General features: G+C 41.0%; 1 protein-coding gene across 6 annotated transcripts in view; it reads left to right on the forward strand.

Annotated features, from left to right (window-relative positions):
* LOC124171785 (plexin-B) overlaps positions 1-27,097 on the forward strand; it is a 615,725-nt gene that overhangs the window by 252,056 nt on the left and 336,572 nt on the right. For all 6 annotated transcript variants that reach the window (XM_046551100.1, XM_046551104.1, XM_046551102.1 and 3 more), the window contains exon 4: positions 24,252-24,395. In XM_046551100.1, the coding sequence (XP_046407056.1) occupies positions 24,252-24,395 (144 nt within the window). The remainder of the gene's footprint in view (positions 1-24,251; positions 24,396-27,097) is intronic.

Below are 27,097 nucleotides of genomic sequence, written 5' to 3' on the forward strand. Positions count from 1 at the left end.
GTTACCTTCCACGTGGGATTCGAACCCGCGACTTTCAGTGTTGCAGGCGAGGACTGTACCCCGCCGCCAACGAGGCCGGCAAATGTTACTCGTTATGTTGAAAAAGTTGAGACGTGATTACTCGTTAAATGTTAATGCTTCAGAAAAAAACGTCGCAGCATACCAAAAGGAGATAAGTTGCGAATTAATTAGTGAGAGAACGTAATAGCATTCACGATCATTAAAAATGTCATCCTTCGTCTGGCAGTAAGGATGTTTGTCGGATTAGCGGTTAATTTTTACTAAATAAGTGTATATTCTACAATGGTTCGGCTGTAGAGAAGACTGCATCCGTATGCTTGCATGCAATTGTTTCGCCCTCTTATAACAATGCCGCATTTGGTTCAGTGACCAAGAACACCCAGCAAAGCCAAGCATCCTGGCTCCCTTGGCATTGCATTGGTGTAGTATTACCCGAAAAGCTGTAGTTATATCTTCAGTAGTGCAGTCGCGGGTTGGTTGGCGCCAGTGTAAGGGAATGTTGAGTCTTGAGTCATGCTCAGGGTTTGCCGTTTATATTGCCGTGAGTGTTAAAAACGTTTTTCGGATGGTGTCAGAATGGCTATTGATATGCATCATTCTTTCTCATTGAAAGTAGGACGTTTCAGCTCTCAATGATATCCTCAGTTTCAGCTATGTCAATACAGACAGGCCCTCGTGTGAATTTTTACATTTTTTATCGAATGTATATAGGAGCTGAATGGGATTCATTCTCCGGGATAGTTTTGGTGAGTAGCGTGACTCAATTAATGAATAGTTAATTTGAAGTAACTCAATCGGCGGTGCTTAGTGGGAACCGAGCGTTTAATGAATCAATTTAAGAAGAGAAACGTTCACAAAAGCTACCATAAAAAGAGGATTTAAGTTTTTGTGCTCGCCCGCATTTAAAGTTTCCACTTGCAGATGACCCAATTTCCTCTCATGTAATTGATTCGCGTGATCTGGAAACGACGATGCGTGGATGAGGTATGAGAAGAAAAAGTCGTCGCTCTTATTATGGGCGTAGAGACCTCGTGAGACAATGGCGGTGACACTGGTGAAATGGAAGGAAAACATTGGCGACGGAGTGTGCTTGGAAAAGCGTCCCTTTGAGCGCATTTCGGAGGCAGCCTCTCTCTCTCCCTGCCCACCCTCCCTCGAGTGCTCCATTCAGGGAAAGGCGGATCAGCCATGCGTGCGGCCTTCCATTGCTTCGGCCGCCCTATTACTATTCCCGCCCTTCGGAGAGCGCTCCATCTTGTACTCCACGCTTAAAATGACGGCCAGTAGGGGCTTTCTCTAACTCGATAGCAAGTCTTATCGACGTTGCTACGTCGTTAGCTTATCGAAAATCTTAACTAACGACAATTGGTTTTCTCTACGCTTGCTTAACGATATTTTCTCGGTAGCACTAACGAAAATTGTCGATACCTTATCCGGGTGCTTGAGAGCACGTCTTAAGCTTATCGACGCCCGCTATAATGTTTTTCGGTATCGGTTTTAAAGTTTTAATTCTGCTACAACAAAGCGATAAAGGTATATTCACTTGAAAAATTGTAGGAACACTTTTGCGAAGGAGATGGAAAGCTTTAAAACGTTTTGCTGTAATCAATTAGTATAAATAGTGGCAACAGAGACATAAGTTTTTGCGGGGGAGTAAACGTGCTGTTTGAAGTAGATTTGAGAAAGTTATTAACCTTGTAAAAATTGGTGTGAAAATAATATTTACACATCCCAATTTTGGTGCTTAGATTATTTTTAGTCAGTAGTTTCTTTCGGCTCGATTGATGGGACTTCACTTTTTAGGTAGGAAGCTAATCACTCTTGAGGATAGAGCAAATATAATCAAGCATCTAATGCAGAGAGAACGACTTAGGAATACTCAGAATCCTAATTTTCGAAGGACTTTTAATTCGGAACAACCGTTTGAATAACCCCCGATATGGCCCTAACACCGACAGATCTTTGATACCTTTTTTGGCTGGCTAAAGCCACCGTTCGCGAAAAAAATAACAGTTTCCTTATTTTACTAAGAACTCATTAGTCGTCACTTTTAACTTCTGCAATGCTGTTAAACTAAGTCCCAACGAATAATATGCCTGTGTTTTGATGGGTACATGCATACACTTATTTTAATATCATTTGCAGTTGCTGATTGCAGTGATTTTCTATGCCTAATTGTGGCTACCAACGATTAACCTATGCTACGTTTTGCTTTTGTGTGAGTTTAATCAGTAATTCGATGCCTCAACATGGTGAGTGACTATGAAAATATTATATTACTTCCTTAAATGCGCATTTTTTTCTATGTTTACTTTATTGTGTTTATCTTCGCTTTGCGTAGAATATAATTATAAGTAACAACAACACCAACAACATTAACACTTCCGTAATCTTTATTCAAGAAATTGACACTAAAAAACGTTTAGTTTGTGACACGAGTTCACAATCACAACACTCGCGATGATTCCTTCCATGACATCCGCGTAATCTCGGTATTTTTTATCAACGAATTGATTTCAAACATCCCAAAATATGATGAAAGTATCAATAAGTTTTTCTAATTGAATAACTACCACTGTGGAAGTTGTGGACTTATAGCGGAAATAAGGCAAACGATGTAAACAAGCCGTGGCTGAAGATGCACTCCGAAATTTACATCGTTATAATACTAATAAAAATAATTTTGTCACTACTATAACCACGAGAGTAAAATTATTATAGGCGTAGGTGAACGAGTAAGTAGCAGACAAAGTCCTCTTCAAGATAATTATACTTGAAAATTACGATACATAATGCACCAAAAGTTGCCGATATTCTTCCATCGACGACTGTTGAATACTTGAATATACACGCTTACTTACACTAATTTCCCCCTTATTTTATTTTGTTCTTCATGGAAATATATTACGACACATTATAAAAACAGTAAATGAATCCACTACTAAAATGATACTCATCAGTTTTCTCCATCATTTATTATTCTTTTCCAAATCGACCGGTGCGTTCTTTAGCAGCTTCTTGTTTATTTATGGTGACTATTTATCATTTATTAGTTACCGTAGTTAGGCACTGCTTCTTAATGCTAACGAACGAATAAATCTAGGCATGTGATTGGTTGAAAATTCTAGCCTCACTCGCAGGCGCCGACGGTGTATTGTTTGCTATCGACGAGCCGTGGTCTTGTTTTGCAACGACGAGCTGTCGTTAAGGTGAGATACAGAAATACACTTTCGATAAGAGGGTGTCGTTGCAAGAGAGGACTTTCGTTAACAACCCGTTAACAACAAAACGTTAACGAGTTAGAGAAAGCCCCTACAGAGCCGCTATTATCCCCTTCAAGTATCTTGAAAAAAAAATTTTGGGGCCGGTGGAAGAATATAAGAGTCGGGCTTTTGTCTGCACAGAAATGGACTTGAGCCCTGCATCGTCAGGGTGAAGCCGGGATGGAACTAAATGACACAAGACATTAGTACATTGGGAATCATCCAATTCGGATGACCTTTGCGGTGCGTGTCAATGGCGCGACACAAGGCCACTTCTTCGTTTTGCGTGCTCCTCAGGCCCCTAATAAAGCGGCTCACGCGCAATCGAAGTTTTGAGCTTCGCCTCTTGTTTTACCACCCTGCATGCGCGTTTGGCCTCATGGGATGCCCATGTTCGAGAGTCGGAATGCCCCATCTAATGCTTGTCAAGGAGGCCGACTTACTCCACGCGTTACCTTGAAAATTAGCTATAAATAATGTGTACGGAGTACTTAGCGTGAGGTTTCAGTAGCCATGTGTCAATAGCGGCGTTCGTAGGAAAAATTGGCGCGGGCCATGGTGAAAAGAGCTGGAAAATGATGGTGGGGATTTTGAATGAAGGGGAGAATTGGCGCGACACGCGAGAGCGTGCCGTATTCGTTATTTTAGTGATCTTTGCAATCGTGTTTTCTTTTCGTCCTAACCCTGAATCGCGGAAGAAAACACTTTGGAATGAAAAATGACGCGGATGTAAAATGGCATTGAGAAGTAAACTGCAGACATCGCTGCGGCGAAGAAACGGCTCGACTCAGTTTCAATACCTTATATGTTGCAGTTTGGTCCTTGCCTACCTCACAAGAGGTCGTGGGTTCGAGTCCCGCCCGGGCAGGCTGCTCCTATCCAGGAAATTATTATTATCGTAATCAGTTACAATTTGGTACCTGGCCAGGTGGTAACATGTACATCCAAAAAGAAAACACAAAATATCCACAAAGTCACATAGAAACTAGACAGTGTTAAAATTTTTAAAAATTTATTTAAAATTTCTAAAAAAAACTAAGTTCCTTTTTACAGCTTTTTCTTAAACATTTTTACATTACCAGGAAATGACTCAAATAACTCTGCAGGCAATCTGTTTCAATCTACAATTGTTTTATTGAGGTAGGAATTTTTTTAACATTAGTCCTCTGCGCCCGGCATTTAATTTTGAACTGATGATCGTTCCTACCAATGAAATTAGGTTTTCCCACTTTATTGCTTAGTTATCTCCATGCTTTATCCCCTTTGTATATTTTATACATACTGCAGAGTCGGTTTCTTTTTCTCCTACTTTCCAAAGATACCCAGCCCAGTATTTTTAACATTTCTGAAACGCTCTCTGTCCTCCGGTGCCTACCCAAAACGTATCGAGCCGCTTTTCTTTGAACTCTCTCCAATGCCTTTATATGTCCCACCTCGTAAGGATCCCACACCATAAAGGCATACTCTAGGATAGGCCTAACCAGTGTTTTATATGCCATTTCCTTCGTGCGAAACTTGCTTCCCTTTAGATTTCTCATCACCCAATGCAGTTTCTTGAAGGCTTTCTTAGCAGTATATTGAACGTTCAGCCCCCAATTCAAATCTTCAGACAGGTGGACGCCTAAGTATTTACAGTTGTCACATCTAGAAATAAGTTTACATAAGAACTCAGTCCCGTTTGGTTGAATTTATCTTGCTGCTGAAGGATGTAAGCCTACATTTGCTTACGTTTATGTCCATCCCGTTCTAAGTCACCCAATCTGCCATTTTATTAATGTCCACTTGCAGAGCTTCATGATCGCTCCCTCCTCCGATCTGTTTTTAAAAAATGCAATTGTCGGCAATAAGTCAAACATGCGAGTTAATTTTGTTTGGGAGGTCATTTATGTAAATTAAAAACGAGTGGCCCAAGAACACTACCTTGAGGCACCCCCGATGTAACCATTGTTTCATCGGAACTCATATCCCCAACTTACTCTTTGAGTTCGACCTTTCCGAAAGTCCTCAACCCACAAATGGATGTTCGTGTACGTTTCATTTTTACGTTAAAAAAACCCTGATGTAAAGGCCAATGGTGCTGTTTTCGGTGGTACATGAATAAATAAATAATTTTTTTATATTGTTTGGTCATCACAAAATTATGGGATGGGATTGGAGAGTTTAAATGCTAGACTATTCATAGGAGATTTTCAATGCTAGAAAATTCATTTTCCGTGCCAACGATGAAAAATATTACAGCAGTGTCCGTGATTTAAACACGTCCGCCCGGTCTCTGATCTTCGTAGGTAGCCCCTTGGCTCATACCCTTTACAACTGGACGGTTAGGTGACTTAGTCTCGGCCATCGCTCAAGGTCGTCTCACGCTGCAGTCGGTAAAAATGTCTGCATAGCCTGGAGAGCGAGCGAGTTCATGAAGCCCATGTTCGGAGTCTGGAGCGGATTTTCCCAACGTGAAAAAAATTTGGTAGTCTATTCCTCAAATATTTAGAAATTAGACTTACTACGTTACATGTATAATGCTTTCGTTGAATATATTTCATTTTAAGGGTTTTATATGATGAAGTAGTTTTCCTCATTGCATCCGAAATATATTCCATTTCTATCTCTCCATTGTTCATACCCCGAAGCAGTTTGATATGGGTGTCATGCTTCACTGCTTTTCCTTCTCGTCTGTTAGTCGCAAATCAATGAGTGGTGATATAATGCCGACCATGTTCCACGTACCACGGGATTTGGATTATTCGATCGCTGTTTCCCTCCTCGGTGAGATGAGGACGGTGGGCTGGGCGAGAAACGAACGCTTCTTTCACTGCTTCGTGGAACTGTGTCGCGTGTGGAGCGTCGCAATTCATTCACCGCGCTCCCTCCGCTTGCAGACGCGCAGCTGTTGGCGGATGCAGCGCCTCTCCGCAACTCCCCCCGGCATAAGTTGGAACGCAAATCTTTTCCTGCGGTCCGACATCTCCCATGGGCTTAATGCTGGTTCCGGAAAAACTGGGTGGGTAATTTTAATTTTTCCCTCCAACTATAGCGCCGATCTGAATAAACAGTTACGTCACATACATGTATTCAAATTTCTTAGACTTTACGTATTACGCCTTCAACTTCAGTAAAAATAACTCCATTAACTTTTTCTCAGAGTTTTATTCGTGGGCTACTTATACAACCGGCTAATTACAGTGCCTAATCTATTTTGTGAATTTTTTATGTGGGGATTTAAATTTTGCAGTCAAATTTCAATGTCATATTTAATTTAGAATAGTAGTGAATCCTTATGTGCTTTGAAAACGTTTTTTCCTCGAATATTTTAAATATTCAAATATTTCGAAGCGCTGCATTGATGCACAATAAATTGTCGCATTGCCTCCACTGAAAACAATGTCCCTATATCAAAAAATCATCTTTTTCGTTTAAAGCCGGCCGGCTGGTTTTGCCGGCCTCGGTGGCGGAGGGGCAAAGTCCTCGCCTGCCAAACCGAAGGTCGCGGGTTCGAATCCCATCTGGCCCCTATCTCCGGCATGGATGTTTGGGTCGTGCTTTGTTAATCCTCTGTTGTAAACGCCTCTGTTTACGGGGAAGTTGGAAATAGATAATTAAAGAAAGGAAAATTATTTGTACGAATATCGCTATTTTCGGCTCTCGCAAGTAAGTCGAAGCCAAAGAAATCAGAATACATACAACGTATTGCTATTATCGTAACATCTGCGTAAAAGTGCTAGTCCATTTAAAAGCCCTTTTTGCAATAGGTTTTATAATTTATACAGTTCTCCGTTGCAGGTTTTGTTGGAAATGTCACAGTTTTCATCATATTGTGATTATTTGTGCTGAAATTATGGTCGAATCACCGTGTGATCAATGGCTAGTATTCATTCTCCTGGGGCCGACGAGGCCCTTTAACTTGTATGTGTTCATTGACCCAATTCATACGGAAGGATTAGCTCCGGGGATTAGCTTACCTCCGCAGTTGTTGAGTTCAAGAACAAAGACCTGTGTGGCTCTTTGAACTTCCAAGTTCATTTGGTGATTGTTCCTCCAGCCTCAGGCGAATGTGCCCGACAGCCTCGCCAGAACTCGAACCCATTTGCACGTATTTTGGGCTTACAATGCCTGACGAAGGAGTCATTTCCATATGTAAACCATTGCTGTGCGTTTCAAATTTGGAATCGTGAATGTGAGTTGTAGTATCGAAACTAATCTTTCATTTTGTGTTTTTATATTTGTAAAATTGAAGTGTTACTCCATCCATACGCTTTTAAATGAACCATATGAATAACTTTAGGTTAGGTTAAGTTAGGTTAGGTTTAGGTTAAAGTTCTGTATTCAAGCTTTAACTCATGTTGAGATACGAAATTAATATAATTCATTGAAACGCTCACATATGGGGCTAATGTAGCTTAGTTTTTGATGACGCTATAGTGCAGTGATCATATTTCTGTGTGTAAGTCTTGCCTGGGAATTTAGACTGCGTTTTTGCGTACCCGTTAACAATTCCGCGTATTACAAAGGACTACAGTACAGTTGTTATTGGAAGAATATTAATATAACGAAGAACATAATATAATGAATATTGAAGGTGCTTTTACTAAGATTTACTTCAAAACCCGATGAGGGGTATGCCTTGTCTGCTGTCTGCTGGATTAGGAAAGACACATGGTGACAATATCATCTGAAGTAAAGGAAAGCAGCCTCCTACCCAATCCGTGGTTACCCTTATGCTATTTGACATTCTTGGCTTTCAAAGAAGTTGAGAGCATGTTTTTCGCACCTTTATATCTTATGCCCATTTTCGAAGAAAAATCCTCAACTTTCCGCTAAATGTATTGTCATAACTCAGACCAATTTGCAAGCGGCATTCACTCTCATACAAGCCGGAAATAGCGGAAAATAAGCGATGGTAGGCAGTGTTAATGGGATGGATTAGGGATGAAACATTGCGACAATATTATCTCAAGTGAAGGAAAGCAGCCCGAACCGTAGTTACGCTCATGCTGTCACACTTGCGTATACCTGTCTCTTCCAAGTGAAATGCTTGGGACTGTCCGTCCAATGTATTACAAATGATTGGGCCGATTCTCTAGTCATATGTACCCCGATGCAATACTCGCCCCACTACTCGGCCTGCATGGCTTTACAGATTTGTCATCCTCACCTTTCATTAGTCTTTAATCACGCCCGTTCTTCCCGTTTTCATTTGGGCCCCGTGTGAGGCTTGCCTGTGGTTCCCGCGCGCGGGAAATGCCATTGGCGTGCCAACCTCGGGCATTCTGGCGTGGGAGAGTGTCTCGGGCGCGTTCTTTTTCCTCTCGTTGAGTGTGGGGGTCTTGGTGGTGCATTTGCGAGCGTGTGGAGTCGGCCTCGTGCAAGTTTCACGAGGATCCGAGATGAGGAGGGCGCGGGGACAAAAGGGGCGATATTGGCGTGTGGGAGTTGAATGGGGCCCGCTTTGGGAGCGGCTAATGAGGCGCGCTTTGAAGACGGTGGCGGGGCCTGTTGATGCTGACGTCACCGCCCGCCCTAACAGTACTCGAATCAATATGTGTAACACAAGGAGAAAAGTCTTTCCGTGCGATCAGCCTGGATGATCCTCGCTTGGATGATCCTCGCCGGGATGATCCTCGCCGGGATGATCCTCGCCGGAATGGAACACGCGGATGTGACAAGGAGGGGAACAAAGAGTGGGGCTTAATCGACTCGTCAAAATGCAGTTCCGTTCGCTGGCCTGCAGAATATCCTCTCAAGCAATTTCTGTGAAACGAAGGAAATATTGCGACGGCGTGTTATTTAGGATTCCTGTTTCCTCTTCATTTTGATCCTGAAGGCTTTGTCCCGCGTGGATGGACCTCGGGTTGGAGTGGCGTGTCGGGTTCCCTAGCAAATGGCGACCCACTGGATTCAAGATCAAATGCTATTGATAGGGAAACTCTCTTTCGGTTTGCTTGAAGGTTTTTTTTATCAACGAATTATTAAATACCGATATCAGTTTTTTTTTGGGAAGTGCTGTTAAGACTGGATTAGTGCTGGCTCTGTTGTCCCGTCTACTCCTTTAGGCTACTCTTGGTGGAATAATGATGTGCTACAAAGGTAATTACATCTGTTATTTTATGGATTGTATCCTTGGATACGTGATACGTAAAAAAATCCAATTCATAGCAACCGCAGCGTTTTCAAATCAAAGTTTTTTTTCTTCATTGAGACTGGTTGCGTTTTTAGTGAAAATGGTAAACTACGCTTGAGGAATACATTTTTGCTATAGCTCTACAAATAATAGTGATTTTAAATATATTTCTGAATTATCACTCCTATGTACTCATTTTTCATTGTATGCTGCAATTCTAATGAATAATTTACTTGATAAATATCATTTATTGTGCTTGTCGCTCAGTTGTTATTTAGTCCCTCTATTATTATTATTGTTGTTATTATTATTATCATTATTATTATTACTATTTGAGTTTATGCACTTTCTCAGCTGATTTAAACCAGCTGGAAATATTCACCTATCCCAAGGTCAATTTAGGATTAGGCTCGGATGCTAAGGAAGAGAATTCAACCTATCCTACACTGTCCGATCAGGTCCGACCTAGGAATCTTCTCTCAATCTGGCAGGTCTGTAGTAAAACAGCTTTTTGCCCGAGGTTAATCAGTTGGTTTTTGATTCCCAGGTCTTCGACTTCTTTTTTGAATCTTTTAGACAAGACTCCCTCCGCAGAGATTATCAGTGGGTGAATGCTGACGTCTTTCAACTTCCAAATATTTTTTATTTCACCGGCCAAATTCTAATATTTTTGTGTTTTCTCTTTTTCCGTAGACTCAATATTGTGATTTAGTGGCACTGCTCCATCGACTATGTTTGCTCTTTGCTGTAATTTGTGGATCAATAAAATATCAGGCCTATTGTAATCTATGGTTTTATCTGTAAGTATCGGTCTGTCCCAGTATAAAATGCGTGTATCTGTCTCTAGTACGGCGGGTGGATGGTATTTGTAATATGGTGGAGTATTTTTTAAAAGTCCATAGGTAGTTGCTAGGTTTTGGTGGATAATTTTGGCCAACTGGTTGTGCCTATTGAGATAGTCATTACCCGCAAGAGCTGAGCACCCCGAAGTTATGTTTTCAATGGATTCACCCGTTTTCCCACATTTTATACATTTATCTGCAATTACAAGTTTTAATATGTTTTTTTTCATAGTTGTGAGTTCGTATAACTCTGTCTTGAATTGCCATCACAAACCCTTCAGTCTCCGGGTATAAATAGCCATCTTGGAGCCATTTCAGAGATGCGTTTCTGTCAACCCAACCCTCCTCTATGACTGTTGGGAACTTTCCATGCAAGATTTTAGACTTCCATTCCTGCTTTTGTTGGTTTAGGTCTGGTATTAGAATCCGATATTGGTTCTCTCCAAAATTCAATGGTGTGTATCCCACGTCAGCCTTTATTACCTCTTTCATTAATGCATCTTTTGACGATTTTAAGGAGGATTTCATTGACTGTTCCTGAGATCGGCATTGTCGGAGAATATTTATTAGGCCTCTACCTCCTTCCTTTCTTGGGATATATAACCTGATTACTGAAGCCTTATCATGTAAACATCGGAATTAATTCAAAAGTCGCCTAGTCAGTCGGTCCAGCTCATTTAGATCCGTGTCAGACCATTTTAAAATTCCGAAGGAGTAAGCCAGCACAGGCACTGCCCAGGTATTTATAGCCGTTATCATGTTCCTTCCAGATAGCTTTGTATTCAGGATCTTCGTCACCCGACTTTTATATGCATTTGCTCGGGCTTTCTTTAATTCAGTATGGTCTATCCGATGATTTTGATAAAAGCCTAAGTATTTATATGACCCATCTACAGGAAGTATCTCTATATCGTCTATATATTCCAGTGGTGTCTGAGGTTTTCCCTAATTTAAGTGAACACTGGCACATTTATCCAGTCCAGATTCCATTCATATATCCTCACTAAACGTTTTCGCAGTTCTGATGAGTACCTGAAGTTTTTCTTTGGATTCGGCGTACAGTTTCAGATCATCCATGAACATTAAGTGATTGACTCTAGTATCATTGCTACGATTTAACCAATATCCGATGTTACATTTCTTGTTTACATCAGTTGACAGTGGGTTTATTGCTAAACAGAGCCATAGTGGAGACAGTGAGTCACCTTGAAATATTCCTCTGCGGATGTTTAGGGAACACATTTTTTGGTTTTGCAGGTGCAAATTGATTCTCCAGGTTTTCATCATCTCAGCCAGTAGTTCCCGTACTTTCGGGTCTATTTTATGTATTTCCATAGTTTTTAACAGCCAATCATGGGGTACTGAGTAGAAAGCCTTTGCATAGTCAATATATCCTACATGGAGGTTTCTATGGTTTCGCTGAACTTGCTTCAGAATTACAGCATCTATTATTAATTGATGCTTGCAACCAAAAGAATCTCTAATACATCCTTTCTGTTCTTCTCTTATGAGGTGGTTGGTATCACAGTGTAGGTTATTATTATTATTTTTATTATTCCTTCAATAAGATTTTCGCAAATGTCTGCGGTAATATAATTAATCGGTCTGATGATCATGAAGGTATTGTCCTAGGCTGTAACCTAGTATTGGCGCCAGGGGTAAGAGCACTGTGTGCGTTTTTTTAGCATAAAGCTAAGGTAGAGTTTAAGAAGATTGTAATTCAAAAGCTTTAGCCGCCCGAATTTCATGTCGTAGAAATGTCATGAATAGAGTTAGATAATTGTATTTTCTGGTTTACTGGTTAGAGGTGTATCGATCTTTTTCGGATTTTTGTAGGGTGAATTTATCATTAAATCATTGACTTCTGATAGCTGTCATATTATCATGTTCCGATAGTGTCGTGTAGTGAGGTTATATCAAATATTAGCTCCCACGTCTTCTGTGGAGACCTCTAGGGATCGGATATTTATGTGCGAATCTCGCCTGGAAGCGTGCAAAGTAATCGGCGCTTTGTACCGCCACGGCTGATTTCCGGCCCTGCGTTTGGCGAGGCCGCCGTGGGTGGCCCCTCATTGTTTCGGGGTCTTTGATAGCGGCGGGGCTTCTCCTGGCGGCAGGATACGCGGCCCTTCCTCGAATTTCCGCCCCCTTTATTTGGCACTCATGAGAATTACACTCCAAAAGTTCATTATGTCGGGTGGAGATGTCTGCCATGTGGCATGTGCTGTCCTCGGCCCCCAAGCCATTGCTATCCACCCTCTCTCCGCCAGGCGTAAATTCATCAAAGGACCCAGTCCGCGTCTCGACTTCTCCCCTACTCACCAGGGTGCAGTTTTTGGATGTGCGAGACCCCCAGGCCGGGTGGCCAGTCTGCATGTTCCTTACAACCGAACTGAACAACCGTACATGAATGAATTTTGAAAATTGCGTGCGCTCCGTAATGCAGCCGAGGGCATCACTCACTTTCTTCGAGCACTGCATGTATCACAAGTGTTCTCTTTGGACCTGTACGTTGTATCGGCGTCCGCGTGCCATTTTCGGAAGGTTAGGCTAATGAACACTTATATGTGTATCTATACTTTCCATTTTTTGAGACTTTTTCAATTTAAAAATCTCCTTTCAACTGCTCTGTCATGATTTCAGTTGAAGAGCATATGCTCTGGGGTTGAAGGGCTTCAATCAGTTAATCGATTCTGTTGGGTAATAACGCGAGGCACATTGTCAATTAATAATTGGCTCAAGTGTTTTCAGTTAATGCTCTGGTTGAGTGAATATAATCTGTATAAATGTTGGGACTTTCCAAAAAAATTCGGGAATTATTGAAATATACGTATCATATGCATATGCTCATATACTCGACGTTATGTATAACTTATTGATTCATCATAAGCGAATGCGTGCAGTCAGTGAGGTAATTAGTTATATGGCTTGCTTCCAATAATTGTATTTCTTAGTGAGATGAAGCCCATAATGAGGTTCATTTGCGGTTGAAACGGCCATTTGAATGTCGCTCATAGTCAATTTCAACAAAAATGATACGAATTTCTATTTTGTGACCTTCAGTGATTACTGTCAGCGTTAACAATTGGACCCAAGCCAATTACTTTCATTACTACAGAAAAAATATTTTTACGAGGAGGAATTTGCTGCTGTTCATTGGATTGTGACGTTATTGCAAAATGATGTGTACGATGATTGAGGACTTTATTAGTGACATCTTTTTTAGTTAGAATATCAAATTAGCTTTCACCCAGATTGGGAGGAAAATCTTTATATAATTAATTTGCCTCGGAATGTATTAGATTCTGAATGTATTTCCCAGTTATGTGCCTAGCCGTTTTTACGGAACGGCTCCCTAGTATGTTGAGTATAACAAGTTTGATTTTAGCTGCAGGTAGTGTTAAACTTTCATGATATGATAACTGGCATCGTGATTGCTTGGGAGGTACTCATCCTGTGGGATGTACTATCATTTGCAAAAGTCTTGCAACAAATCGAGCGGCGCCACTTTCGCTCCATTGTCGATTTCTGGCCACCATTAAGTTTGAATGATCACTATCTACGTATGAATCTTCATGGTAGCTCGGGAACGACTCACGAACGGGTCATCGTGACACGGGAGTGAGACTTAGGAAATCATTACGATGTTCAGTTGAGTAAACGAGCGTAGATGTTGTTAAGTCGTCGCGGCGTTTGAGATTATTTTTGAACCCGTGGTTGACTGGAGTAGATAATTGAAAATATTTACCCGTTAAAAGAGTGGGTACCTATGATGCCTGGCTTCCAATGGTAAACCCCATAAGGCCGGCTGGGGCGATTTCGCCATTAGGAACACAGAAATCAACTCGCTCGTAACCCTTTTTTTTTAGGGATTCAACGTCGTTCAGGAGACTTTATATTAAGTTGTTGAAATATTTGTTCGATATAGAAGAATTAATAGATGAAAAAAAATTAACTGGCAATTTTCCGGAAAAAAACACGACTCTGTCGTCTCCACCATATTTAATTGATTGGCATTAAATAGTTTACGTAGGTTGAAACTGATAGCTCCATAAGCTTTCTTCTTCATTAATTATCAATTTGTTAATTGGATAAATATATTTACACCGATGGAAATGTTTCTTCGGGAAAAAATGGAATTTTTATTGCCAAAAAAAATCGCTAGGCCTCATCGTTGCAAGCAGAATGTGTCTCTATTTTTACTTTTTACATATCTAGGAGAGGCTTAAATTTTTACGATAGCACTAACATATTTAGTGATCATGTCGCATTAATCTTCTTTTTGTTGTAATAAATTAGTTACTGTTTCGATTTTAATATTTCGGCCATTATTATATTATTAAGGATAACCAACTTAAAGAGTGACTTAATAGTACGACTTTTCCCTATCCATGAATGCCTCCATTGGTAAGGTTTCCAATAACAACAACGGACAGAGATTAAATTGAAAGTCAATTTTAACCAATATTCGCCCTTTTTTAGGGAGGGAAATACTTTGCGCATCTATTAGGGAGGTAAAATACTTTGCGCATAATTTAGCCGCTCCCTCAGCTCTTAACGCTGAATCGGGTGCTCCCGGGCCGTAGTTTTGGTCAGCTAATAGGTCCTGCACCTCGTCTTGCCCTACATCTTTATCGCAACATTACCAGCCAGGGACGAGGAAGTAGGTTACCTGGAGTAAAACTTGCAGGCCGTAAGTGATTCTCACGTACTTCCAAAATAGTGTAAATAGGGCCAATTTGTAGCATTATCATATACATGTTGATGCCACAATTTGCTTGAAGAAAGTACGCTCTAGAAAAATAGTTGATAAATACCTCAAGATAAGCCATTCCTATATTTAAAAATAAGCGCCATGGTGCGTGCACGATTAAGGATTACCATTACATAGGTTATTCCAAGGATTGTACTTAGTAGATCAGCTAGTCTCACATTCTGTCCCTTTCCAACAAAACTACTGTATTAAAAACACTGATTGCAGAATACTGAAGCCTAAAGTTTAAAAGTAAAATTCTTCACTTAATTTATATATTTTTCTATCTCTAAGAAAAGTTTCCGTCACTGCTCATTTACGAAACGAAAAAGGGTAAATTTGTTCTGAAAAACTTGACTGGAGAAATTAACTTGGTAGGAAATGGCGACAAGTTGATGACAAATAGGCAGCATACTACATAGACGGACAGCATAATCGCTGCAAAATATCATTCATAATTTTCTTTTTAATCAGATAAAATTGATCTATGTAAGTAATTACGTATGTTGAACCTTAGATTATTACGATAGTTCTCATCCCAAAGGTTAATAATGTTGAGCAGTTACGGACCTGTAAAGGAAACCATATAGCACTAGGAATTACATTCACCAGTGATTCTGATTGGAGTTCCTTCAAGAAAACGCAATTGATTCGTTCTACCGCGCTAACTACGCACGATTCCCGTCGCACGGTCATTTAAATTAGAAATTGTTGCAAAAAATGCTCAAATTCAACAGCTGGTACCCTCTTATCATAAATTTCAAAAATAAAAAAAAACTTTTAAATAAAATACGGCTGTGCGGAGGATAAAAATCTTCGGCCACGGGATGGACTTGAACGCAGGGCCCTCCTATCACAAACCCGAATGTTTATCCACTGAGCTATTTCTAGCTCAAGATCTTATAGAGATAATTTTGATTATTTAATGTTATTGTAACACTGAGCTCCTTCATGTGCTTCTGCTACGGCTTCTCACTTGAACGAATTTGATCAAAATAATCACTTTCTCGGTATATTAGTCTTTTATTCGTTTATATGATTATAACTTGAGCACGGAGGCTTTCGCATACTCTATGTTTCGGCTGGTTAGTATATACAATAGGAATATTAATGATGTTGTCGCCTGCGACTTCGGTATGGTATCGTCTTTTTAAGTTATTATTATTTGTTATTATGTTTCAAACTCGGTATTTGTATTTCTAATGAAGCAAGCGCATACATTCATTACAAACAGAAATTCTGTTAGGATTTGCTTACGTCCTTCTTACTCGACTTGAAAGGTTTTATGAAATGAGCTGCAGTTCCACTGATGCCTTAAACACAAAACGTATTGCGAACAAACACATTTCCTAATACAATGTAACCTACTTAATGCAAGAAGATAATTCAATTAATAATGCTAAGTAAGTAATCTACATTATCCCGAATTCATCAGTGTATATGTAAATGATTGCATCTAAATAAGATAACTTAATCATCAACGACATAGTAGCTTAGAGTTATTATTCGCATTCACACTAATTCAGCAGTAGAACATATTATCAAACAATACCTGTTGAAATCCGACAATCATTAAAAATGGGACTTTTAGCTGGAATTAAGTTTTCCTCGTCATACTTTGAATAAGTGGAAAGGAATACATCTTTACCGATTGACGGATGTCGGAGAACTCTGTTATTACTTACGCAACGATTAATGCCGATCAGCTTAACTAATTCATATTTTACGTGTTTGCTCAGATATTTATACGATGAAACACTGGGAATTTCAAAGCTGCCTCGTATCATATGTCGTAGATATTGTATTAAAACATCAACCCGAGTCGATAGATGTAAACAAAAATCTTCCATGTTCACAGTGAACGACTCGTGATTTCCAGCTCTCTGAAAAGAGCTGAGATCACTCAAAAAGAGCCAAGCTACCAACTTTTTAAAATCTCTCCGAGGAATTACCTTCGATCTTTCCTATTGCATTAAATGCTACAATGTGTTTGGGGGAATATCATGAACATTAATTTCACTTAAATGGAAGCGGTCAAATCCCGAGACTGAAAAGGATGACAAAATACCTCATCCACCCAATGACCCGTTCTCCATGCATTGAACCATGAAGACTAATATTGGATTGTTGCATACACCCGAAAACCAAACAATTTCCGGGCACAATCTTTGTGGAGCGAAAGTGGCGCCGCTCGATTTGTTGCAAGACTTTTGCAAATGATAGTACGTTCGTGCAGTTGTTTTGAAGTGGAGCAAAATGAAGTTTTTTTCGCAACACATACGTTCGGGTATTCTAAATTTTAATTATCTGACTGTAAACGAAATATAATTACTCGAGGAGGCGTAAATGTATTCCACTACTTGCGGATGCACGATTCCCATTAGTGAAGACCTACCCACACTGGTAGCTAATAACTTGCGCACGATTCTAAAGACAGTAAGTAACACGTTCGTGGCCTATCCGTTCGTGGCGATAGGGCGATAGGGATTCAAGTGTGGAAAGACTCGTGAAATCTTTGGGAAAGAACAGTCGAAATCCGAATAAAGCCAGCCGGGGAGTGAAATGTGTCTTCTTCCGGAGTTCCAGGCGTTCATCCATCTTTTCAGACTCAACTGTTTACAAACCATCTGCAACGAGAGGCTCCCCAGAAGCAAGGCAATTCCTAAGGGAATGTATTAGGCCTGTAAATGTTTAACCACGTTTTCTTTAAACTATTGGCTATACGACCCCATAATGGGGGGTGATTCGTGGACAGCTCCCGATGGACTACAACCCCACAAAGTTTGATTAATACCTGAGACCCGGTTTTTGTGACACTCCCCTTGTTAGAAGAGGAACATTTGTATGATTTGTGGCACGATGTGGTGGAAGTAATGAATAGGAGTTAAATAAGTCATTGCAAAATTTCCGCTAAATTTATTGTAGAATGGCTTGTATCGTTGGTTGTAGCAACGAAGTGCGTCGTGTTAAAATGAATTTCATATTGAACTAATGAGAGTATTTTTCTTAAGCACTAGCATAAGCGGCATTCCTTCTCACTACCACTATCTTTGTGCCCACGTGCTAAACATTTGTGATGTAAACAATCATGTGCATGCTGCTTGTCCTTTTGAATTCGCTGTGGATTTCCCATGTTTATTTTCCTCTGGTGGAGCGTGTTTTGTATGAATGGTAAAGACTCGAAGGAGTGTCTGCTGCTTAGGTATTTTTTTCGTTGTCTGCGGAGGGATAGAGTTGCCTCGGAAGCTATTCTCTCGCCTGGGATCGTAGGTATGGCCCTAGCATGGAGCGCAACGCCATCTAGGCCCTGCCTAATCCTCATCCTCGCCTCACAAGTCCTCCTCTCTGGCTGTGGGTGAATGCTTCGCATTCCACTATCCGCCCAACTTGTGCTATAAGTACTCGCGGAATCATTTCACTTGCGTAAACTTAATCGCTTGACGCCTCGCCAGTGAACGGGGCCCGGCTAAGAAGGGCCAATCTCTTGGGACCCCACGGGAAGACGGCCTCGTGGCGGCTAGATGAAATGAAGTCAGAGCAACCAAAGTGGCTGCGCAGTGGCCAAAAGCTGAATGCGGTGGTTAAAACCTCAAATGCAAGATTTTTTTGCAATAGTGCAAGAAGGTAGCCAATTAAATGGTTCGAAATAAATCGATTCCCATTATACCGGATCCGTCTCTCCTTCTTCCACCTTCGCACGCCTCTCGTGAATAAATCGTCCACAGTAACCGCCTCTCGAATATGGAACTCTCCTCCAGTTCGTCTTAGAAACGGTACAGATATTAAGAAATTTAAGCGTAACGTAGCGTACTGAAATATATTTATTTATTTCCCATTTCCCCGTAAACAGCACTTTGCGGCCTTTATAACGGGTTTTTCAACATCAACAACTTACAACACAAACATCCATGCCCTGGTTAGGGATCACCTACCCAGGCGGGATTCGAACCCGCGACCTACGGACTGGCAGGCGAGGACTTTACCCCACCGCCACCGAGGCCGACAAACCTCATTTATGTCGTGTTGAATCATATCCTCATGTTTGTATTCATTTATAGCCTAATGATTTTTTCTTGATAAACATGTGAATTAATGGTTAGTTTAATTTAGGTTTCTATTAACTCATTGTGTGATCCTATTTTTTGAAAATATTATTGTTTGTTTGACATTATTGTCATAATGAAATGTCACCGTATTATCGACGGTCCGCATGCGATGCATTTGCTTAAACTTTCATTCTTTGTTATACATTTTTAAACTTTTTTCTTGCTCTACATTTTAATTGAAGTCTAATTGAGCTCTGGTTCCGTTAAATAACGTTTCTAACATTTTTTTCTGTGTAATGTGGAATGGTTTCTGTTACATCACAGAGTGATATTTCTCTATCGTTGACAATACTGTAATAATGAATTTTCAACACACTATCGGCGGTCCGCACACGCTATGTTTGTTTGAATTTGATTTCTTCTTTTTTTCTTTCCTTTTATGCATGAATCGATTCGGAACTTGCAAAAAGTGATGAACAGTTATTTTCGCACGAGTCTGGTGCTCACGAAAGTAAATGAAATTATTATCATTATTATTATTATTATTATTAGTATTATTATTAATATTACTATTCGTTATATTGATGGGAGTTTTGATAAAAATGATAGTTACATCATCAAATCAAGTAAAATTGACCATAATTGATGAGCATCTAGGTCCTGCTTACCCAAAGGCTTTTCGGGTAGTGTCACCGCAGTATAATATAGCATAATGTCAAGTGTGTCACAAAAAGAGAATAAGAATGCAACAGAATATTTTGAATAGCCGAAAAAAGTTCTTGTACGTAAGTTTACATGCAACATATAAATCTCACAGTCAAAACCAATTCATCACTGCATATGTTATGATTTGAAATGCATACTTTTTAACTCAAAGCATTCCATAAATCGATCGTTTATATCGAATTAGTTTCGGAATTGGTAGCACTTACTTGTTGTTTCCATTAAGTATTATACTAATTATTTCTGATGGATATGCTATCATTTGATTTCGTTATTCTGCATTTTTCTAAAAACTATGCTTTGTTGTGTCCCAGACTGTGATATTATATCGCAACAAAGGTCCTGGACAAATTCTGGTATAAATTATTTTCATTTGCATGGGGAAGGTTTGTTGCTATTATGATCATTGTTAGTGGGTAAATCCAAGTTTTTCACGCAAGTGATTAAGTGCAATACATAGTCAAATTTTCCATCCGGGAGTAGCGTGCAGACATCATTGTGAAGAAGCGGAGCCGATCGCTCGTAGTTGTTGCCTCGCGTGATAAGAAATATTTGAATTGAGGATAGAAAACCTCATTACCAAGAATGAGACAGAAGACGAGGAAAATTGCGACGAGTTGTTGGGATTTCAGAGGGTCGGAATGCTTTTATGGGTGGGCATTGAATCCATTGGAGTGGATGGAGACTAACTGTTATAACATAAAATACGCTCTCGGAACCCTCTGCTGGTGTCTCGGTGGATGAATAACTGGTTAATTTCGAGGAAATAGCTTTCTTTACCGCTCGCAATAAGTTGCAACCTTTAACGGCCTCGTGCATCCATTGTTTTTACGGAAAGGAATTTCGGTTGACCGAGTGCCCAATGTTGAATACATGGTGGAAATGTCTGGGATTAGAGTGGAGGGCGTTGGGTGCGCCAGTCGTGTTTTCCGAGCGAGCGTGTGCACGCAGTCCGGCTGGGCGTGGCGTTGATGTACGTGCATAGGGTGGACGCATGTCAAGGTGCGTTTGCTGCTTTGGGAATATCTGAAAATAAGTGGTCAGTCTGCAGCACGTTGGAAGCTCATATTTTTTGCCCACTTCCATGGTAGCATTTAAAAATATTCGATGATGCCGTGCTGGAGTGACAACTTGTATGTGGACCATAATAGCGCTGTTTGAATTATCGCCTCATTTTAATTTTTTACTCTTGATAGACGCTGTGTTACGTTGGCGATATCATGTGGAAAAGTAATCTCCTAGAATGTTATACTCTTGAAATTATAGATTTAGGCCCTTCTTATCTCACATAATGTCGCTTGCATTTCGCAGTGGAGTGAAAACGAAGATTCGTGTATGCTACGTGTGTGTCTGAAGGATCATTTTGTATGGATTTGATGAATGTAAATATTTTGAAGTGTTATTTCCCCGAGGAAACTGCGCGGCGCTTACTGTATCGAGTTATTCATTGAAGTAATCTCATGCGAAATATTATCTGAGTGACCGTGTAAAAAGTATGCTCGGCGTAGTAGCCCTCTCTGGTTGCCCCGTCATAGCGACGTAGCTTTGCTTTTACATGGAAAAAATCAGTCCCACTTAGAAATTAAAAGTCAAGTAAAATTACTTCATTCCCTACGCACGGTCCGCGCAATTCATTTCTGCGGCTTGTTACTCACTCTATTTCTCCAAATTCCGCGTACTATAAGAGAAGTTCCAGCCACTTCAATTAGGGTTTGTAATTTTGTAGGAAAACTCTTGGCATTGACCACCTTATGAAATTGCCACACACAATGTTTCGATAAAATACAGCAATAAGGGCAACCTCTTAGTATCACTCAACGATACTGGTACCAAAAAAGTACGTCCCCATTTTCCGTGATTCTCGCGGTCGAAGTCTGCAATCTTGACTGTAAGACTGCCTTCGATACGGCGCGAACAACTCGACCTTTGATCCTGCGGAGGGTCTTAGGCGCACTGTTTGAAAGATGGCAAATCACGTACGCTATTCCATTCTCGTCGAGTCCGTTGCATAGGCCTAGAGTCGACGTGTGCAGGTTCCGTAATGCCTCCATGGAGTCACTTCTTCGCATCCGCAGAATGGCACTCCTTTTCGCGTCTTTTTAAGAGACTCAACGTATCAAAACTAATCTTAGCTGACATCCTTTTGTTTTAAAATGCGAAATATGTTGCCCCATAATAGTGAAATTTAATAATTTTATGTATTATATAATAGAAGGTATTTATGAATGCATTGGATTAAAAATAAATGTTCATATGCACACATAGCTGAATTGACGTGTAACTAACGTGATTTGACAGCAGTGAAAGCAGCAAATTTCCAAAATCGTAAAAAGTGTACTGACTAAAAGCCTGGGTTCTATTTTTGCCTCTTTCGGTATTAGCGAACTTAACATCCGTTTTTTCGAAACGATGTGTATATGTTAATTGGATTCAACATTTTTCCAATGCATTGACCTGGAGAATTGATGATAAATCTGATTTTGAAAGGCAGCTTCGAGAAAATAAAGCATGACCAGCCAAATTTGTGGAGTGCTATGCAAAGTTGAAGAACAAGATTCAAAGTGGGGAGGCTTGGGTAATAAACAATACTGCCATTAAAACAGCCCTTAACAGGCATATTCCTATCATGTCGAGGATGAGCTACGATGAGAAGAAAATATTTTGGAATTTCCGCGAACGTCGCATTTCCTTTCCTCGGAAACGTCTTCCTTCCCCACGGTGATCCGGTGCATGGCAAGGGGGGGCAATGTCCAAGGGGCGGTGTGCGTGGTCCCGTCCGGCTCTCTGGTCCACTCGGCCACTGGCGCCTCTTTGTCCCATCCTGCTTCTCTCTGCCACGCCGTCACACACTCCAAGTGCCACATTTCCGACGGGTTATTAATCGTAATCAACAGACTTGCAGTAAATTCTTCCGAACCTTCCCGGCGTCTGCAAACAATAGAAATTTACATACGAGTACCTCTCCTCTGTATAGTTCATTAAAAGTCGTCACTTTGTGTAAACGTGGAAGGCGAGGTTTGAAAGCGTGAGTGGCCGTCTCCCCTGCGTGTCGTTCTTGGCATTGCTGCGTCGTGGCAGGCGTCGGCTGAGGTGTTTGCTCCTTTGTACTTGAAGGTGGAGTGTACTTATACATGCTTCATGCTTATTTTTTTAGTGGATATTAGCGTGGGGTTTGTGCGAAGAATATATTCCGTGCAGAACCGTAAATTGGCCGGATTCTGTGTGCACTTTATGATTTACATTGACAACTTTTGAAGCTCTGCTTTGGAATGTTTAATTTCATGATAACCACTCGCAAGTCAAATCTCAATATCGTGGAAAATTGGTTTTTCGTATGCGAATCATAGAGCTAGAGGTGATGTTTGTTCGCATTGTCTTGGAGTACGACTTTGGGCCTATGGCGCGAACTCCTCCTCCCTTGAAACGGCTTTGTTTCAGTGGACGCTTATTCTCCTAGGATATTTAACAAATATTTTATTTAAGACAGGAACGAATTCAGAGCAATGTATTCGTGTGATTCTCTCGCTTTTCGTCAAATAGACCATAGATTTGTGTCCCAACCAACGGACAAATTCCGCATTTGACTGCTTCTCCACACGGATACCATGCGCAATAAGGCATATGAATTTTGTTTAAATATAGTAGCACGCAGTGCCTCGATGCGTGACAATTAGGATTGCAGAGGAAATAAATGTTTGTTGTGTGCGAAATCATCGTGGAGCTTTTTCATTGTCACCCAGCAAACGGAGTTTCGTCGTTCGAGACCTATAAATGTTTCGGTACTTCCTTGCCAATTTCCTCGAGGAATTCCCCAAATTCTCCCCTCTTGGCCACTCTCTTTACTTAATGCCCTCGTTGAAGCATCGTACCCTGCAATTTTCGTCATTAATTCTAAAAGAATTGCCTTGTTTATTGCCGCGCGCATTATCATTTTCCCACGACTCGGCATCAATGTTTACTTTTTAATATCTTAATAACAGGAGCGATTGTTCTCTACGCTTCCGCACTACACTTACACTTGCGTGGCATGACCGCCACGAGGTTGTCGCCCGTTTAATTTCATCGTCAAAGCGCTGATCTGGACCGCGAATCTCATATTCTCAGCAGACGGGCATTTACGTCTCTTTTTATCTCCGAAAGCTCTCAATTTGCCATTCACACTAACACGATCCATTCTTGTGCTCATTTGTTATCTGATCGGAGTCGCTAATTGGCATCACCATCAAATCCCTCTGCGTCATTGTTTTTTGGCGTTTCCCTCCTCCCCTGCCATCCATTTCCGCTCTAAGGATCCCTCCCAATCGCACAAGAAAGAAAGGGGAAAAAACTCGGCCACATCGTCGGCTCTTCAGAGTCAACGCCGATTGTGTATCTGTAGGTTGGTATGGAGTGGCTTTCAAAAGCGAGAGTGCATTTCCCACGGGTGTGCTATCAGCGCTCGAGGAGAAAAAACCCACTCAAGTCCTCTCTCTCTCTCTCTCGTTGCAGGTGCTGCTGACGAATGCTACGCAGGCCTCGGAGTATGAGGAGATAGTGGTTGACAGCGGGCGAGCCTTGCTTCCAGACACGGCGCTCGAACCGGCACCCCCCGACGGCCATGCGGAGTTCATCTACGCGCTGTCCACGGACAAGGTGAGTGAGGCTGCACTCGAGACGCCAGACGCCGCCATCCTCCTTCCGCTGCTCCTCAGTCGTCGCGCTCTCGAGTGGTCGCGGTGCACCTCCACCCCCACCCTCTTCCTCGTGGTGCGGAGGGCTCAAATGTGTCCCTTCCCACGTTCTGAAACCACCACCCCCCCCTCCCGGCCCCACTCGAAATTTTAACCTTGTTGTAAAAAAAGTAGAGTTTTAGTCAAAGTTTCCCTCAGATCCTGAATTCAAGTAACGATTCCTGTCGGTTCGTCAAAAATGTTCAGAAAAGGCACCTAAACACTCGGAGCAGCGGGAAGATATCGTTTAGCACTATTTAGAATAGTTGTGGTACGATTAATTCTCTGACCGGCTGTGGAACGTGAAAATAATTTATCATTGCTGTCCGCCAGGAAAGCCGCATTTCTTCCATCAAATGTGAGATGTATTTTTGTAGAGATCGTCTTTCATCCTTTCAGCATCAAGCTTCGTGTCTCGGGGGAAGCTTTTATAGAGGTGGCATTCCATTGCTGTTATCAGGGTTCGTGGAGGTTGTTTTTTCATCCGCTTTGGGCATTCGTGAGCGAAGGGCGCCGAGGGGACAACGGCTTTAACGTCCCACCCGACGGAAGGAGTGCTCCACTTGAAGTTCTCGCCGTAAAGCACTCATGTAAGGATCGGTAATTCTGTCAAAAACTCCACTATTTGATCACGCGCTCATTGGAAGCCTAACACTTATGCCACCATACTTACTTACTTCCTCGGCACTACAGCCCGGTATGGGCTTTGGCCTCCCTCAAGACGCCTGTCCATTCTCTCCTGTTCTGCACTTTCTCCCACCATCTGACAATCCTCATAGCCTTTATGTCTTATTCCACATCCTGCATCCATCTTTTCCTCGGTCTTCGTCTTTTTCTCTTTCCATCCATATTTCCATGTAGAATCTTCTTAGGCATCCTTTCTTCACTCATTCTTTTTACATGACCTAGCCAAGCTAGCCGTTGGGTCCTCACAAATCTCACTATGTCTTCGTCTAGGATAATATTTTCTATTTCCTTGTTTGTTCTTATCCTCCAAGTTACCCCATCTGTCACGGGACCATATATCTTTCGCAAAACCTTCCATTCAAATATCCGCAGAGCTTGCTCGTTTCCAGTGGAGATGCTCCACGTTTCTGCTCCATATGTCACGACCGGTCTGATAAGTGTCATATAGATCTTGAATTTCATCTCCTTAGATAGAAGAGTTGACTTCAGGAGCTTAATATTAGCAAAGTAAGCCCTATTTCCAGCCATTATCCACTTGTTGATCTCTTCTGTCATTGAGTTCTTACAGTTTAAATTAGTACCGAGGTAGCTGAAATATTTTAAATTTTCAAAGTTGTACTGCCCAAATGTAACGTTTTGAGTCCATCTTCTGTCTTCCGTGGTCAACATTTTCATGTATTTTGTTTTTCTCTCATTGATTCTGAGCCCTATATTACTCTTCTGTTCTAAGATTTTTAATATTTCTTTCAGAGAATCCATATTCCGTGCCATTAGAACTATATCGTCGGCATAGGCACATGCATGAGTAGATTTATACACAATTTTCCCCTCTAACCCCAGTTATTTCATGGCTTCATGTTGACACAGATTAAATAGTACTGCTGATAGAGAATCTCCTTGTCTTACTCCAATTGTTATCTTAAAGGCTTCACTAGTCTTGCCCCCGATATAGGCCTTAGCTTGAGATCCTTCCATAGTCATATTTACCAACTTAATTAGTTTTTTTGGTATTCCAAATCCCTCCAATGCCTTCAACATTTTTCTTCTATTGACACTGTCAAAAGCTTGCTGGAAATCAATGAAAAGCATATGTAGGTCAATTTTGTACTCATAACATTTCTCCATGCATTGTCTCATTACAAAGATTTGGTCGGTTGTTCCTCTTCCCGGCCTGAAGCCACATTGGTATCCACCAAGGATTTCTTCAGCATACGTGTTAAGTCTCTTCTGCAGTATACAAGAAAGTATCTTATAAGTGACATTTAGAAATGTGATTCTCCTATAGTTGCTGCATTGCAATTTATCTCCCTTCTTGAATATAGGGCAAATTAAACCAATCTTCCATTTCTCAGGCATCTCTTCTTTCTCCCATATTTCACATATCAGTATATGTAGGTTCTTTGTTAAATTTTTCCCTCCATACTTGATTAACTCCGGTACAATTTGATCTTCCCCTGGAGCTCTCCCATTCCGCTGCCGTTTTAACGACTCCTCCACCTCCTCAATTGATGGCCTACTAATATTGGTGTCCACCGTCATGTCCAACATTTCTCCATCCTCCTCATCTTCCTCATCTATCTCATTGACATTCAGCAATTTCTTAAAGTACGCGGCCCATCTTCCCATTACTTCTTCCTCTGTTCCAACCAACCTCCCATTCTTATCCTTACATGCGTTTGTTCTTCGTTGAAATTTATTTGTCATCCGTTTGATTGCCTGGTATAACTTTCTACTTTCATTTTGTGTGTTCAGTTCCTCAATCTTTTCCACATACCCTTTTAATACTGCTTTTTCTTTTTTCGTAAAATTTTATTTGCTTGTCTTCTGCTTTCTTATCTTTCGACATTTTGTCTTGTCTCTTTCTGGAAGGTGTTCCTTCGATTTATATTCTTCCTTTCTATAGCTTTTCTGCACTCATTATCAAACCATTCTTCATTC

Source organism: Ischnura elegans, chromosome X (genome assembly GCF_921293095.1).
Source record: "Ischnura elegans chromosome X, ioIscEleg1.1, whole genome shotgun sequence".
Classification (NCBI taxonomy): Eukaryota; Metazoa; Arthropoda; class Insecta; order Odonata; family Coenagrionidae; genus Ischnura; species Ischnura elegans.